At 36.0% G+C, this 17109-nt stretch overlaps 1 protein-coding gene across 3 annotated transcripts in view; it reads left to right on the top strand.

The window, feature by feature from the left end:
* The window catches only part of LOC145690499 (band 3 anion transport protein-like), a 484586-nt gene extending 467857 nt beyond the window's left edge, over positions 1 to 16729 (top strand). For all 3 annotated transcript variants that reach the window (XM_081765430.1, XM_081765431.1, XM_081765432.1), the window contains 3 exons: positions 1308 to 1516; positions 4101 to 4271; positions 7037 to 16729. In XM_081765430.1, the coding sequence (XP_081621556.1) occupies positions 1308 to 1516; positions 4101 to 4271; positions 7037 to 7114 (458 nt within the window). In that variant the 3' untranslated portion in view covers positions 7115 to 16729. The remainder of the gene's footprint in view (positions 1 to 1307; positions 1517 to 4100; positions 4272 to 7036) is intronic.
* Positions 16730 to 17109: the final 380 nt, after the last annotated feature.

Raw genomic sequence — 17109 nt, 5'->3', positions numbered from 1 at the left:
AAGGAGAAAATACGAAAAGAAAAGAGAATCAAAAATTGATTCTAATATGATAATGTGTGATGAGGTTTTGTCTTTACGTTGTCATAACAACGCTTTGTAAAAATACACGATATAATTCAGGAACCATCATAAAAGGGGATGTACGCATAATCAAAAAGGTGTGTATTTATTTCAATAAGTGTGTACCACAATAAAAGCCAAGAAAGCTAAACGCAGCATAAACTGTTTTAAGTTATTTTAGTAATTTAATCTAGTTATAATTATGACTGAGGACCTATGTATAACGAGTTACATTATATGCTCATGTTGTAATGTGGGGATCCTTATAATATAATCGTATTGGTGTTGTGTAATGATTAGTAGCACATTCAAAACTTTTTTTCTGGAAGGAAGGGGGTAAATAAGACTAGTTACATCCTATAATCATGCGTGGGGTAACTGACAAGGAATTGAAATAAACACAATTTTCAATTTGTCAGAACAGCTTTAATGAGGTAGAAACTACTGAATAATGCTTACACGGATTTAGCAATAGACGATATGCAAAATAATGAAAATTAGTTTTCAGGTTTTAGGAAAAGTCCTGTTAATGTACCTTAATTTTTGCACCACAGTTTGTAATGATGTTCATGTTTGCTGTATTTTGTTCGTGTATTTGAATTATGTCTACTGCAAATTTATCCATTTATAAATTTCCAGATATAATCTGAAGACAAAATATTGGATTGGGTAACATTAATTACAATGGCAATAGTAACAATAACATGAAAAATTAGAACATTATTATTATTATTATTATTATTATTAATAATAATAATAATAATAATAATAATAATAATAATAATAATAATAATAATAATAATAATAATAATAATAATAATAAACACAAGCGCTAACATCAACCACGAAGGAGTTTCATGCTATAATTATTATTTTGAGATATAATCACTGAAAACTGTAATTTTCAGTTCTCTATAAAGTTATAAATATAAAGCTGCCAAAATTAACAATATTACAATTTTTGTACCTGGCTTTGACATTCAACATTCTTAGCAGACTGTTAGGTTACTTAAAATGATGAGTTTCATCTTGGATTTATTAAATATTAAATATAAATACTTGCTGAACAGAAAGCGAGACGCAGCATGCATTATTATGCTATTAAATATTTGGGTTACATGTTGTTTTTCAACTGTAAACGGCTTATGATTGAAAAACTGCAGTCAGTTGAAATTATATCTTTTTTAAGCAGGAGTAAAATTCTTTGAAGAAACTGTTATTAATGTGCTTTTTCTTTACTTTTTCAGAGCAACGTCTCAGTGCTCTTATTGTAAGTATTCTGGTTGGCGTGTCAGTTCTCATGGCACCTTTGCTACGACTTGTTCCGATCGCTGTTCTGTTTGGAGTCTTCCTGTACATGGGAGTTTCTTCCATGAATGGAATTCAGTTCTTTGAGAGAATTGCTCTGTTCTTCATGCCTGTGAAACACCATCCGCAAGTCTCCTATGTGCGAAGGGTAAGTGAGTAGATACTGACCGACGAAGAGTATGCTCTTTATATATATCTCTTACTCTCATTAATCAGGGAATTGCCTCATCGCTATTCAGATTGGCAGAAGTTGAGACGTATCGGCGCAACGGATTTATAGAGGGAGCTGCGGTATAGATTCCGCTCTTCCTCCCCTCTCTCTAAAATCATATGCGCCGGTACAACCCAAATCTGAAACATGGCTATTTAGATAGACAGTGTACTAGTTCCTCTAATATTTGTTTAACCGCCTTTGAGGCTGCCAAGCTGGAAAACTATGAAAGATATCAAAGTTACAATTTTCTCGATTTCGGCATCCCGTAACTTTGAAACAACGCGTTTTTCGCCCTATGTTCATATGGACTTTTTTAAAAAATTATTTAAGTGTGAGGATTTCATCAATGAATTTTGACTACATAATAAATGAACACCCTGTATGTATATATATATATATATAGGGGTGGACAAAAAATCTAAAAACACTTCATCCAGGACACGTAAGTTTGGCCCTCCACTGTACAACACGTGTTGCGGTTGCCGATCGTTTTTTGTTTTCAATGTGTAATGTGGACCTTCCTCTTCCGTCAGCAGTAACCAGTTCACCTCTGAGTATCGCGGTGTGAAAGTGGTGCAGTAAAATGGATGACATGACAGACTTCCAAAGAGGCATGATCGTTGGTGCTCGTCTGGTTGGAGCTTCAGTGGCAACAGTGGCAAACATTGTTGGGGTATCGAAAGGCACTATGTCACGAGGTCATACACAATTCATGGGCAAACGACGTCTGCAAAGCACAACAGTGGTCGAAAGACAATCCTGTCAGATAGGGACCGGAGGGCATTAAAACGGATTGTAGCAGCTAAAAAGAAGAACACTGCAATGAAAATTACGTCTGGACTCAATTCCGGCCTACAGAACCCGGTTTCATCGAAAACAGTGCGACGGAAACTTCATAAAATGAAAATTCATGGCAGAGCCGCTATCGCCAAACCCCTGGTCACAGTAGTAAATGCGAAGAGGCGTATCCAGTGGACCACAAGGCGTAAACTCATGAGCAGTGGAAACACGTAATGTGGTCCGATGAATGGACCTTCACCTTGTTTCCAACAACCGATCGTGTTTACGTATGGAGAACACCGACGCAGGCCTATGATACAGACTGTCTGCTCCCAACTGTAAAACATGGGGGGTGGTTCTGTTACAATATGGGCAGTGATATCGTGGTTTTCTGCAAGTCCCATCATAGCCCTGCATGGAATGATGAATGCTAAGGCGTATGAAGCAATGTTGGGGGACCAGGTTCTACCCATGGCCCAAATATTGTTCCCTGATGCTGATGGCGTCTACCAAGATGATTTGGCACTCTGTCACGCTGCAGAAACGGTGAAATCATGGTTTGAGGAGCATGACCAGGAGTTATCACACCTCCACTGGGTCCCACAATCACCGGATCTGAATATCATTGAGCCATTGTGGTCTGAGTTAGAAAGGCGTGTTCAGTCTCATTACCCTCCACCAGCATCCCTTAAGGAACTGGAGCAGGTTTTGGAGGAACAATAGTACAAAATTCCACACACCACGATTCAGGACCTGTATGCGTCAATTCCACTCGGATCCAAGCTGTTTTGGACGCAAAAAGAGGCCTCACACCACAATAGGTATGATTTTCACACTTTTGCAAATGTTTAAGATTTTTTTTGTCTTCCCCCTATATATATATAATATCGCAATGGCTTTATAGGTAGAGACTAAATAATAGGCCGGGCAAGATTTATCCCTTTATCAGTTTTATTACAGAATTAAGTATTTTGTGTCTACAAAAGTTCTAATAAAGTTTCTCTATAATGACCAAGGTTTGTAGGTTATAATGTTTTGAACAGGTAACCCCTTAGCTTCATGGCAGCCTCCAGGGCTCTCAAGGATTCGGTTCTAGGAAACCTCAGCTCATAGCAGCTTTCGTGAGGTATGGTATTGTTTAAGGTGATCCCCTTAGCTTCATGGCAGCCTCCAGGGATTAGTTATGGCTAGGATGACCCCTTCGCTTCATAGCAGCCTCCAGGGTTTAGGACAGGTTGCGATCAGTTGGTCGACTGATGCCAGGTCCCTCCATGGTTCGCTTTTATTTGTCCTCTTCGGGTCCTCTTCTTTCGGCTTCCCTCGGTGTCTTCCGTGTTGACTTCTCGTCTGCTTCATTGTTTGTAATCAATAACACGTGTTGTATTTGACATGTGCTTCTGTCGTGATGTGGGCATCCTTACTATATATATAATTATTTTCAGCCTTAGCTTAAAGGTAGTTTCAGAGGAAGAGACTTATAGTGCAAATATTTTGTGTATATCTACCAGAGTAAAAATATCTGTATAAATTCGTCGTAAATGTGCTCCCACATAAAACCGATTCTAAGTTCTTATTTCTAAATACTCTGATTTCCTTTGAAGGACTGTTATTCTTGCGGATTCAGTTGAGTAAAAGTAATAGTTGACGTAAGATAACTAACTACTTGTAATCGTGGTCCTTTTAATTCTTTGTAGGTAACATCAAGTCTCAATTTATTATTTTTTTATTGTATTTTTAGGTGCAGACAATGAAGATGCATTTATTCACGTTCATCCAATTGTTGTGCCTCATTGTGCTATGGGTTGTGAAATCGACGCCAGCTGCCTTAGCATTCCCGTTTTTCCTTATTCTTATGGTTCCAGTTCGATCACAATTAAGGTTTATTTTCACACCTCCAGAACTTCGAGCAGTAAGTAGGAGTAGAATTTTCTTTCCTTAAATTGGCAATGTATAATAAAATAATGTTGTAATATTTAGTGTAATAATAAATGATATCGATAATTTGTTGGTACTGTTGAACTGTAATTAACATTACTATTAATATATGGATCATATAAAGAATATCTGCCACTATATCTATAAAAAATAATCCAGAAATAATATTCTTCGAGTGGTGTAACCCATCAAACTGGGCGATCATAAGAGACCCGTCTGCTACAGAAGTTAAAATCGCTCCCGAACCATGTACTGCATTTTCACGATTCATTTCATTATCATGATTCATTTATCATCGCCTTCTGTAGCCCAAAGGCTAGAATCATGGGACATAAAACACGAATCTTTTAAGTTGTTCGTTTGGTACAGGCCATGGCTTTTGCCTTATGGAAATCTGTGTTGAAACCGAAATTGGTAGTAAATTTCAATCCACTTCCGGCTTTGGTAGTGTGTTGTGGGTTGTGACAATATGCTATGCTCCCTTGAGACCCTGAATTGATTGCAGAAAACTACTTGCCGCTATATATTACCATTTTCGTTGTATGGTGATAAATGCTGAAACCGGCAATGGCTAATTTGAATCGCTTCCGGTTTGGGTAGAGGGTTAGTGAAGAAGATGGAACCTATTATTGGGACAATGTCGTGTGTGCTCTTCAACAGCATAGATGTGTCAAGAGAACCACTATGTACATAAAGTATCTCCCCAATATACATTTTTGGCTTCAGAGAACAAAAATATATAATCGTTCTTTCTCTTTGTGATACTTTAAATATTTTTCCTGATTACATAGAAGTCTCGATTTTTAAAGCAATATTTATTTACTTATTTTAAAATATGGTAAAACATCTGGTCGAATATAGACATATCTATCAAGTACATTTATCATAAGTTAACTAGCATGACGATTGCCAAAGATAGGGCTGGAAGAAAATATGAGGAACTTCTGAAAAGTTCGTTGCTCAATTCAGAAGGAATGCACGTGGAATTGTGAAATTTTATATCTACTCTACGTACTCCCCCCAGAAATGTATTTACTCTACATACTATATACATCCTTGCACGGTGCTCCAATTTTTGCAGGCCAGTTAAAAATATTCCGTAGCACTAATCACCTCCTTATTAGATCCAAAATGACGTCTTTTCAAGTGTTGTTCGAATTTGAGGAATAAGTAATAGTCTGACGGAGCTCGATCTGGGGAATAAGGATATTGATCTAGACATTGAAACTCTCGATCGTGCAATGTCAGTTGTGTTTGCAGCACTCGATGACAACGGCATATCCTGAAGGAACAAAAATCCATTTTTGAATTTTCCGCGACGTTGCACTTTCAATTTGTCTCTCCAGTTTTGTGAGTAATGCAGATTAATTATCTATACTAAATGTCAGAGCTTTGGGCAGGTAGTTTATGAGTCTTTATTATTATCCCAGAAGAATGTTGCACACACTTTTCCAGCCGACTTTTGTCTCTTGAACTTCTTGGGGCAAGGGAAACCTTAGTGTCGTCACTCCGTTGATTGTTACGTTTCAAGTTCGTAGTAGTACAACCATGTTTCGTCCATGGTTACTATTCGTGACAGAAATTGGTCAGCATTGCAATCAAAATAGGAAATGACTTCTTTGTCCTCACTCTTTCACGGTTTTGATGTGCTGACAGATTTTTGGGAATTTAGCCGAGAGCTTGCGCATGTCCAAGTCATTATGAAGTATAAAACCGGTGCGTTCCCGAAAGATTCCCACAATCTCTGTCACACGTTTTGCCGAGATTCTGCAATTTACAATAATAATATCATGAATTTCATCCAAGATTTCGTTGACAGTTTCTGCTTTTGGTCTTCCTACACGTGTAGCATCATATGTTGAGAAATCGCCCAGTTCTCCACCACTGCATATGACGGAGGAGAGTCCTGTAGTGTTTCACTGATTTTCCTTATGAATTTGCTTTGATGACTTTCCTTAATGGAACAAAAATTTGATGACAGCTCTGATCTCTGTGTCCGTGAAATTCACTGATTGGGCACACATGATCACTTCAGGGGCCTAAAAAATACAATGAAAATTCGTATTTGTACACACAGCGATCTGTTCTTAAAACTGTACAGTTTCGTCGTTCTACCTGTACCTTCTGGGTTAAGCTAGGAATTTTTCAGCAACCTCTCTGATTTTGCAAAGATTTTATTGTCAAATTAGAGATTACAAAATAACCTAAAAATTATGTAAAATTTGATGACTTTGTATCTCTCTCTTGAAACACTTACATTTAATCCTCAAAGTAATGTGTTTTAAGAAATTGCATCAGAATATTGTGCGAAACGCGAAGGCTAGTAGATCCTTTTAATCAATTATTAGACTTTCAAACTGTGCTGTGTTTAAGTGTCGGAAGTCTTATAGAACAGCTATATCCGTCCGCCCGTCCATCTGTCTGTGGACAGGTATCAGAGCGAAAACGGTACGACCGAGAGGCTGTTTTTTGCAATCGATTCAGCATCGTAAGAGTGCTTATACCTCCTCTCTATCCGTCTATTAAAACCAGAAGTGGTAGAAATCTAACGTTGATTGACATAGAATAATAATAGCAATAGATAGCGACAGCTGGTTTCTTTCTAATCTGGAATCAACGGACAAGATATTGCATAGAAATATATCAGAGGAAATTAGTTCTTCAATAAATAAATAAAATAAAAAATAAAAATAAACAACTTTTTATCCTTCCTTTAATTCATTTTTATTTATTTTCCAGCTGGATAGTGAAGAAGTTGATGTTGAAGACGCAGAGGATGAACCTGATTTCTATGTTGAAGCTCCTCTGCCTGGTTAAAAAAGAAAACTTTTCTACTTTGAGAATTCTTTACTTTTCCTTTCAAACATCGCATCCCAGTAGATACACTCAGTAATAATTTAATATTCATGGTGTTACATGAATATGGGATTCTTGAACATTGAGACTGAAAAAAGTGGTGCTGTTTTCTCATTAGTTTTCAGTTTTTAAAGTCAAGAGCTATTTAAGATAGTGACTTTCACACAAATAACTTAAATTCAATATATTTAAAGCTTTATATTTTGTACAGTAATGTCTTTAATATATGAGTTACAAATATATGGAACGAAACTCTAGTAGTTCCACTACATTATTACTAAAACCCAATATCTTTGTTGCAGAAGATTAAGTACAAATATGTACGGTGTACGGTAATATAATTGTAACACTTATTACGCTATAATGAAACATACATAAGTGTGATAATATGTGGTTAATTGTTAAACTTTTGTAAAAGATACTTGCTTGTTTAATTCTAAAAGAAGTGTATTTAGAACACAGAATTATTATAATTACATGAGATCAGTATTAACTGCAGATGTTGCAGAAATGTGGTATGTTTAGTTTTTTGTGTGTTAAAGGCTTTAAAACTAAGATATACAGAGGTATTTGTAAAGTTTTGTTGGAAAAAGTTTTTTTCTTTTATGTTGAAAGGGAAAAGAATTAGTTATTTTTATGATAATTTTTAGTTGCTGAAGCAAGAAAAAGTATTTTTATTTAAATATTTTGTTAATATTTTGTGTGTATCGAGTAGGTGTAAAAAAAAGTTTACAGATACTTAACGCTATAGATAAGATATTTTATTTTTATCCTTTTTAGTTCTAAGTAACATGGAAGTGTTTTCCTTTCCTGTAAGTTTCTTATCACTTTTTCTTAATGTAACATTAATACCAGGTTGTTATATTCAACAACAAAATATGAATATGTAACCGGTGGCTAGAGACCTGCACGGGCCGAATTTTTCGGCCCGAGCCCAATCCAGCCCGAATGTACCTAGGCCCGGCCCGGGCCCGAAAAGATTTGGAGATTTTAAAAGTTTTTGGCCCGATCCCGGCCCGATAAATTTAAAAAAAATTTAGCTCGAGCCCCAATCTTTCTCAAAATTTAGTACTAAACTTGACCTAACCCTCAGAAACATTTTCTAAACTCTGGTTCACAACCTGACTTTTGACTCCCGAATAGTACTATTGCCTCCTAGAACTTTGCTTGCGATCGAGAGAACAAAAACTCCATTTCCTGTAACAAAAATCTAACTTAATTGATTTTTAGCATAAAGTGAAGATGGCAATATTGTTTAGCGACAGGCAAAACTTTCCCACCCCTTCTTGTCATATTTTGGGTTCAGTGAAGGTCAAAATCAGAGCTCAATTTACCGCGCAATTCCTGCAATCCTCTATAGTGAAAGTGGAGCCGCTAAGCAACACAAACTGTAAATAGCTATTGCATTCTTTGTAACATTTTTCACGGGCACACTTCTTTAACGTTTGGCTTTATTCCAATTATCGTTTAACGAAAGTCAATTATTAAAGAATTGCAATTAGTCGGCCCCAGCCCGGCCCGACCTGAAGAGAAATCAGCGTCGGCCCGCTCAAGCCCGGCCGGGCCCAAAGAAATAACAGAGTCGGCCCGTGCAGGTCTCTACCGGTGGCTCAGAACTTTAATATATTCTAAAGTAGAGACTAATACTCAAGTTGTGACAGGTTTTGTTGTTATAGAATATGCAGCAGAAGTATTACAATAAGAAATTAATATGTAAACATTTTTCAAATTCTAATCACTGTATTGTACCTCAAATCAAAAGAATGTTAGCCCAAAAAGAAAAAATATTAATCATTCGCAAGTGCTAAAAAGAAACATATCAGCATGTACTTCATTTAAAATAATAATGTAAAATATCTGGATGTGCTTTTTAAGTTTCAAGGAAATGCCTTCTTTGCTATCAAGATTTTGTAGTAATTATGTTTGCAATGAAGAAGTGAAGAGGTTGAAGGTACTACATCTTCATTTAATACTGTCTTGAAATGAAAGTACAAGCCTTTTTTTTTAATAACCTGACACCTTAAATTTTGTTTAGTCACGAAAAACTCCCAATTCTTTTTTTTTTTTTTTTTTTTTTTTTTTTAAGTCCTTTCAGATATGCGCAATAGCGGATTTTGTGGTTGTGCTTACGTAAAACATGTAGAAATTGAGAGTGAATTTTATCAGCTAGTAGCTAATCAGTTAATTCAGAGTATAGTTAGATTTCAGAATCAGAGAGCCTTATATTTTATAATTAGCTTACAATCTGAACCTGATGGTACTTCTAAAGAACTCTAAAATTAAAAAGAAAAAAGAAAAAGGAAAGAAAGAAAGAAAATAAAGAATCTTGTACCCCCAACTTGTTTCGTAGTCTTAATCTTGAACGAAAATTTGGAATAGAAGGTGAGATTTTGAGTTTTAAACTATGCATCAAAACTACATAGTACCCATTAGAGAAATGGCACACTTTAGTAACTATAAATTCTAAAATTAGTTTCCAAACTTTTGAGTTTCTTTTCCTTGAATTAGTTATACACTTGCGCACATATTTCTTCGTAGTTTTCTTGAAACTAATAAAAATAATTATTATTAATAAAATAGATTGAAATCTCAGATTGTTACAACGTCTGTAGACCCTGTAGACCTGCGGTAACTGAGAAAGAAATGAGAAGGGAAATATATATATACGTATACAGGGAGTCTGAAAAGTCCCCTGACACAGTTTTTTAATCGGACGAGCCGTTTGGGCTGTGCACTCTTTATGCACCCAATGTCAAATAAAAATGCGACGTTGGCATTTACCTGGACCCACAACACAAGTGAATCAAGTTGCTGTCTTTTACACTAACGTCCCCCCCCCCTGGCCATCATCCCTTTCAAACATTCCCAAATTCACTTTATGTTGTGGGTCCGGGTAAATGGCAACGTTGCATTTTCATTTAACATTGGGCGGATAAAGAGTGTACAGCTTAAATGACTCTTCCGATTTAAAAAATTTCTTCACTTTAGATTGAAATCAACATATTTGAAGACAACACAAGTGAATCAAGTTGCTGTCTTTTACACTAACGTCCCCCCCCCCCCTCCCTGGCCATCCCTCCTTTCAAACATTCCCAAATTCACTTTATGTTGTGGGTCCGGGTAAATGGCAACGTTGCATTTTCATTTAACATTGGGCGGATAAAGAGTGTACAGCCTAAATGACTCTTCCGATTTAAAAAAATTCTTCACTTTAGATTGAAATCAACATATTTGAAGACGGTTTCCTCTCTTACATTATGTTGTAACTCTGATAATAAGTTACCCTATGTTAGGGGACTTTTGAGACAACATATATATATATATATAATGATTTTGAATGATCCTTCGAAACTTCTTAAAGTAATTCCTGACAGCAAAGAGAAAGAAACAAATTAAAATTTACATGAGTTGAAAAATATAGGAACTTGATCCGTGGAGATATCGGCGACAATATATATATATGTAAGGTAAACACTCCAGTCATGGACACTATTAAGAGCACTTTTGACAAAATATGTTGTAGATGGAAGAGAATTGTAATAATCTTGTTGTTTCGCAGTAGTAGCCATAGTTTACACTTGCGTCTATTAAATCGTAGTCATTTCTGCTATAGAAAATGGATAGAATGTACTATTTGAGGTGTTCTTGTAACCCTATTTTTGTAATCAGTGATGAACATGAAAAAAAGTGGATGCCCCAGTTATGGACACTCAGTGATGGACATACAAGAGAAATCAGCACATTTTCACATATAACCTACGGAGATGTAATTTAATAAGTAACCAGTATTTGTGCGTAGCATTTTTATTTATTTTGCACTTCAAAATGTTAAGCAAAAGCAGTAATTGTGTGAAAACGAAATAGAGCCCAATCTTCATATGAAATTTCATGTATTTGGGAACAAGTGGTGAAAATAAATACCACTGTTAGTACTGAAAAAATAAAGCAAAAGGTTATTCTGAAAGTTTCCGGTTCCATTTTTTGGTACAAACTCAAAAGAAAAGATCTTTAAGGATTGTTTTTTTTTTTTTTTTGTTTTTTGTTTTTTTTCTGCCTCTGTTTGGAGTTCTGCTTTTTACGTTCCATTTTTAGTTGTTCTGAGCGTCACTTTTCTTCTCTCTTCAACTCCATCATACGTTTTCTCTGTAACTTCTGCTGTTTTTTCTTTTTCCGTAAGTTTCGATTCACTATACAGTTGGTATTGTTCAGATGTAAGAACTGCAGGAATCCGTTCCTTCTTGTTTCTTTTTAACAACTTCGGTTTGTCCTCGGGCCAAAAGAGAGCGCTTTAGAAAGCAGTTGGAACGTCAGGATCACATCATACTGAACTGTGGGATGTAGCTGATGAGGAAGCAATTGCTGCTGGTTCTAAATTGTTGGATGTAGATTATGAGGAAGCAACTGCTGTTGGTTCTGAATTGTTAGCTTTCGTGATTTCTGAAGAAGTGTCCCCTGTGGAAAATTCCGTCAGCAAGGAAGCTGCCGTACAGACATCTGGATTTCTGATTGTTTCTGTAAATGCAGAAGAATGCTGAGCAGGCATGGGCGTTGTTTCAGAGAATGGAAACAAACTATTCGACGTGTCATCTCCTGCGGGATTTACGGTCTGACTAGGGCCCAACTCTTTAAACGATTCATCCAAATCTGCTTCTGTTGGATTTGATAAAATATTGACGTGGGTAGGTGCAGGAATTTCTTGGACAAGTTGAACATCATTCATATGAGATACATCTTCGGTTTGAACTGACTCCTTGAAGCTTTGTGACTTTAATTCCTTCCAAAAATAAAACCGAGATGTATCCTCGGTGGGTCCATTCCATGGTTGCAAATCCTGCAAACAACGTTCAAATAGTAATAGTTTTTGTCGTGAAATTTGAGACTCAATAACTGTTACAGCTGTTTTGAAGTCGCTCGTTGAAATACCCTTTCTGCTTTCTGTGTCCTTTCCGTAAGTATGGCGATATCGAAGCTTGTTTAGATCAACTTGTTGGTAGTCAAAGGGGCATAAACCACAAACTCTAAAGCCATTTTTAAAAATATCTGAAGTAAAATGTCTAATACAGGTGGAAAGTCTTCTTTACGAAACGTTCCTTCATGTTCCCTCTTCCAATTTCTCACTTCCGTTTTCCAAAATTGCTTTAATGGTCGAAAAACAGCGACATCTAAGGGTTGAAGAATGTGTGTAGAATTTGGATACAAACAAGTAAGTTCGATACCATTTGAGGAACAAAACTGGAATAAATGCAAAATTAAGTGTGATACGTGTCCATCCATAAACAGGATGACCGGTAATTCAATGCCACTATTTTTCAGCCATGGGAAAAATATGTTTGTTATGTACTCGTAAAATGTTTCTGAACACATCCATCCATTGACAGACCGTCCAATTCCCCACCCATCAGGAACACGATCACTTATTTTTGAGGGAACTCTTGCATACTTGTACACAATCATTGGCGGAGCGAGCTGACTATGTGCATTTGCTGTCACCAGCACAGTTAAATTTTCTTTCTCGTCACTTGCACTTCTACACTTTTTTTTTCTTTCTTGTTTCGCTAAAACCTTATTACCCTTTGGTGTTAGGTAAAAAGCTGATTTGTCGCTGTTAAAAATTTGGCTAGGGTCGTTTGTGATGTCGAAGAGACCTTCTGACGTGAGATATTCCTTAACCTCTTCAAACCATGACATCAGATATTCTTCTTTCACATCACTTCTAGCACTAAATAGATTCTGCGGAGTTCTTTGAGTAATCCTTGGGTGTCTTTTTAGGAAGTTCTGAAACCATTTATTACCTAGTCTTCCTTCAACAAAAGGGTTTTCTCTTTTATGTCCTGCCTTTTCAAACTCTCTTAGGAGCTGTGCCACACTGTCTTGCAGTTCGTCTCTCGAAACAGGATACTGCCTCTTTTGCGTTGCAATAATCCATTTCTCTAGAACATACTCTTCTTCAGCAGATAAGACAGGTTTCGGACCCATTGCCCATACAGTTACACTGATTCCAACTTTCTTGTTACGTAATGATCCACGGTACGCCATGCTTCTTCGCTGCCGTGGCAACTGGAATACCATTTCTAACATCTAATAGGGCATTAGCCATCTGCTGCGGAGTGTAAAGCTTTTTTGGCGGCATGCCTGTAAAGACACAAGAACGTGCGAATAATAAGCACAAGCTGGGATAATAGGCTTGTGCCCATCACTGACTTGCCACACTGGTCACTATCGATCAAGGATGTACATTTTGTGAGGGCAGCCCTCACCGAAATTTTAACCCTCAACCTCACACAGTTCACTAGGCTCCCCCATTCACCCTCGTGAAGATTACTTGGCCTTCGCCCTCAGAGGACTACTTCGGACTCGCTCTCACACACCGTCACCCTTACGCAGATCCCTCACCCGCCTCATGTTCTCATGATGGGGGCCGTTCTCACAAAATGAATATCCGTGCTCTCGATATTGAATAGCAGTTTAATGTGTGCGATACATTCTGCGCGTGCTTATGCTTACTCTTTCGCCTTGTTGGCGTTTCATACAATTACGATATCTACAGTATGTTTCAAAATAACTCTTACAGCGCTTGGAGGTGATTTCAAAGGTCAAAAGGTAACAATTATTTATTTGACATGTTTTCCTTTGGGGCCTCGTGCTGTTGATAGGGCCCCAGCAGGAGTTCACATTTTAATTGTATTTTCGGCTTTTCGGCAACTGTGGATAAACAGGAGGAGCGAAAATGGTGTGGGATATTGGCAAGAAGTTGTATAGAACCTATTAGTAAAATAACATCCCGGCACTTGTCCGTTGGAACTCAGACATAGAAATAATTGGCTCAATTCGAAACTGTGACATCTAATTTGGCCGTTTATTTATATGTTTGTTTCTGAGTTCTAACAGTCAAATGCCGGGATGTTATCTTACGAATAGGTCCTATACAACTTCTTGCTAATATCCCACATCCTTTCATTGCCTTACGTTCAGTCAATTGCCGAAAAGCCGAACATATCATTCACATTTGAACTCTTTCAGGAGGGCTACCAACGGAACGAGCTCCCATAGGAAACAACCCCAGATACATTTTTGTCCTCTTTTGACCTCTAAAATCACCTCCCAAGCATTGTAGTAATTATTTTGAATCACTCCGTATATACGAACTGGAATGGGCGGAAAGTGTCCATAATTGGACCAAAGTTGCTGTTACACCAGTAATACATATCCACTGTCCATTATTGGTAAACGTCACAAGCTATAAGTTTTTTTGAGCCAGTTTGTTCATATTGCTTTCATAGTACTTTTGCAGTGGACATTTGTGTAATTGAGACATTTTCAAATTCTACCATTAATGGACAGAGGGTGTCCAACATTGGCAAATAGCACCTTTATCTTACCAGTCATGGACACCCCAAATATTGACGGTTCAAGTTTATTAATATACATTTTTGCTACACTTATGCCTTTCCTATATCAATATTAGTCCGTAGAAAAACACACACCTTTCAATTTGTTCATAGTTTTACTATAGGAGAGCTGCCAAGTGATTTCTTACCTTATTCAACCTCTTAACAGAATATGAAAACAAGCGCATGCGATCGACACCACGACTTTACCACATCTGTAGCGTCCTAGATCTAGCAGACGACAGCTTAATGACCTTGAGTGGAACCAATATATCACACAGATAATTTCCAACACAATGTGAACTTCCCTGCGTCAGTGAATGTCTTATTTTTTACACATTCCCGCCGAAGTGTCCATTACTGGCAGCGAATTTCTCCGTGTCCATAACTGGGGTGTTTACCTTATATAATATGAAGTTTTTATTGCCATTGTCGCCTCAGTAATTAAAAAAAAATCATACAATCAATTTCAGCTGTGATATTGGGTGAAATATAAAATACAAAGTTTACGGGCATCTTACCTCAGGTAATAAACATTATTATCCAGAAACTTAAATGCTAAGAATTGCACAGATTGTTGAAAATTCATTGGTATTTTTATTTAGGTGTGTTATGATTGAAACAGTTGTATCTATTTATTTATAACTATTTAAGACCGTAAATAAATATTTTTTTATACAAAATGTGTCTACCCAGTATTTGACCCCTTAAACTTGGTTGGCTATTTGATAATCTTGTAATGTCTTGCTAACAAGAATATAACAAATATTATATTTAATTTAAAATACGTGGAATCCATACTTAAAAACTTAGGTCCTTGTAATTCAAATCAACTTGGAAATGTAATGAAGTGTAAGGATTTGAATTTACAACTAATGCTCAAACTAATCATCAATGTGCACATATATTCAGAGTACAATTATTACACATATTTTCTTGTAAGGCAAAAGGTATTTGACGTAAGCTACTTAATTGAAACAACATTTTCAGTTGGTATTTACACAAACAGATAACTGAAGTCACGTAAACTACTTAATTGAAAACATTATTTTCAGTTGGTATTTACACAGATGACTGTAGTAGTGTCCTGGAATATTTAGACTATCGAACTTCTTAATTTTGTGTGTTCCAGGTCCTATACTTTGTCAGCAATAGCTTCCATTAACCTACAGATCACATACACGTAATTCGATGAATTATGTATTTCATTTTAACAATAGTCCTGTCGCCTGACGAAATACGAAATGCACTGGTTAAGTTCAAAGTAATTATAAATAAGCGAAAACAATAGATTCAAGAAAGTTTCAAAGTAATTGTGTTATTTTGTTAAAAGGAGAATCATACTCTTACGTCTGTTTTTAAATTTATCTGTTTATAGCAGTGGGTATCATAGCTTCGTCTGTATATGTGTAATATAAGATAAAATATTAAATTAGACGAGTAAATATTTTTTTAAAAGAAGCTATGTATTGGGACATGTATATGGTATATAGCTTTGAGAATATAGATGATTTAACAGGCAAAAAAAATAAATAAATAAATCCTACAAAACATAATTCATCATTTTTCTTCTGACGTATATATAATCATGCATTATTGTATGTGTGTGTGTGATCAAATATCTTGTCATCTCTGTTACGGAAGACAGTACTATTATCAAGAAATATCAAAATTTTACAACTTAGTTTTTTTTTTAAAAATAATAATAATAAAACCATCTATATCATTGTGAATTTTGAGAAAGAGGGACCCATAAATTTTGAAACATCACGAAAGTGAATGGTTAGACTGTGATACGTTATCAACTGACCATTGTGTAACAAATGTTCTTTTATATGTAAGTTTGTGACTTTTCATTCTATATCGTCCAGTCTACCATTTGTTCCTATTATAATTATTTGGTATAGTCAGACAGTAATTGTATTTGTCTTTAATTTCCAGCCACTCACTTATTTAATATTAATTTGTAGAAAAAATGTTATGTGCTGCAAAGTCTATAAATGTAGCTTCTGTTCTGACATTGTAAAGGAACAACTATTTTGTATTTTGTACATAAGTTATAAATGCCATATAGTGTATAATATCTTCGTGTTGAAGAATATTTTCATATCTAACATTTTGATGTACTTCCTTTCTGCCTTTTGATGTATGTCCTTGTTGTATATAAAATACATACACTACGTTTATAGCTAAGACTATGATTTAATCCTACATCTTCTCTATGATATTTTACGGACTATATAAAGGAAATGATGTGTGAACAAACATTTTTAATAGTGTAGAAGTATAGTTCTAAAGTAAATGGGAAACAAACTTCGAGCTTTAGCCCCCGATTACGTTTGTAACTTGACATACGATTACGTTTGTAACTTGACATATCGCACGCAGAACTCCATCAAGAGGGCTAAATTTGGAGGATTCAAGTTTCTAAATTCATATCGTTTCAGGAATTTTTGTAAATGGTAATTTTTTTTATATGTAGATATTTATTTTCAACGAACTTAAAAAGTTAGTTACTGAATTCTCTAGTATATAAATAATGTGTGTGTGTGGGGGGGGGGGTGTATG

Source organism: Thermobia domestica, chromosome 7, assembly GCF_964235325.1.
Source record: "Thermobia domestica chromosome 7, izTheDome1.hap1.1, whole genome shotgun sequence".
Classification (NCBI taxonomy): domain Eukaryota; kingdom Metazoa; phylum Arthropoda; class Insecta; order Zygentoma; family Lepismatidae; genus Thermobia; species Thermobia domestica.
The sequence above is the reverse complement of the archived record's forward strand: the minus strand, read 5'-3'. Positions and strand labels throughout refer to the sequence as shown.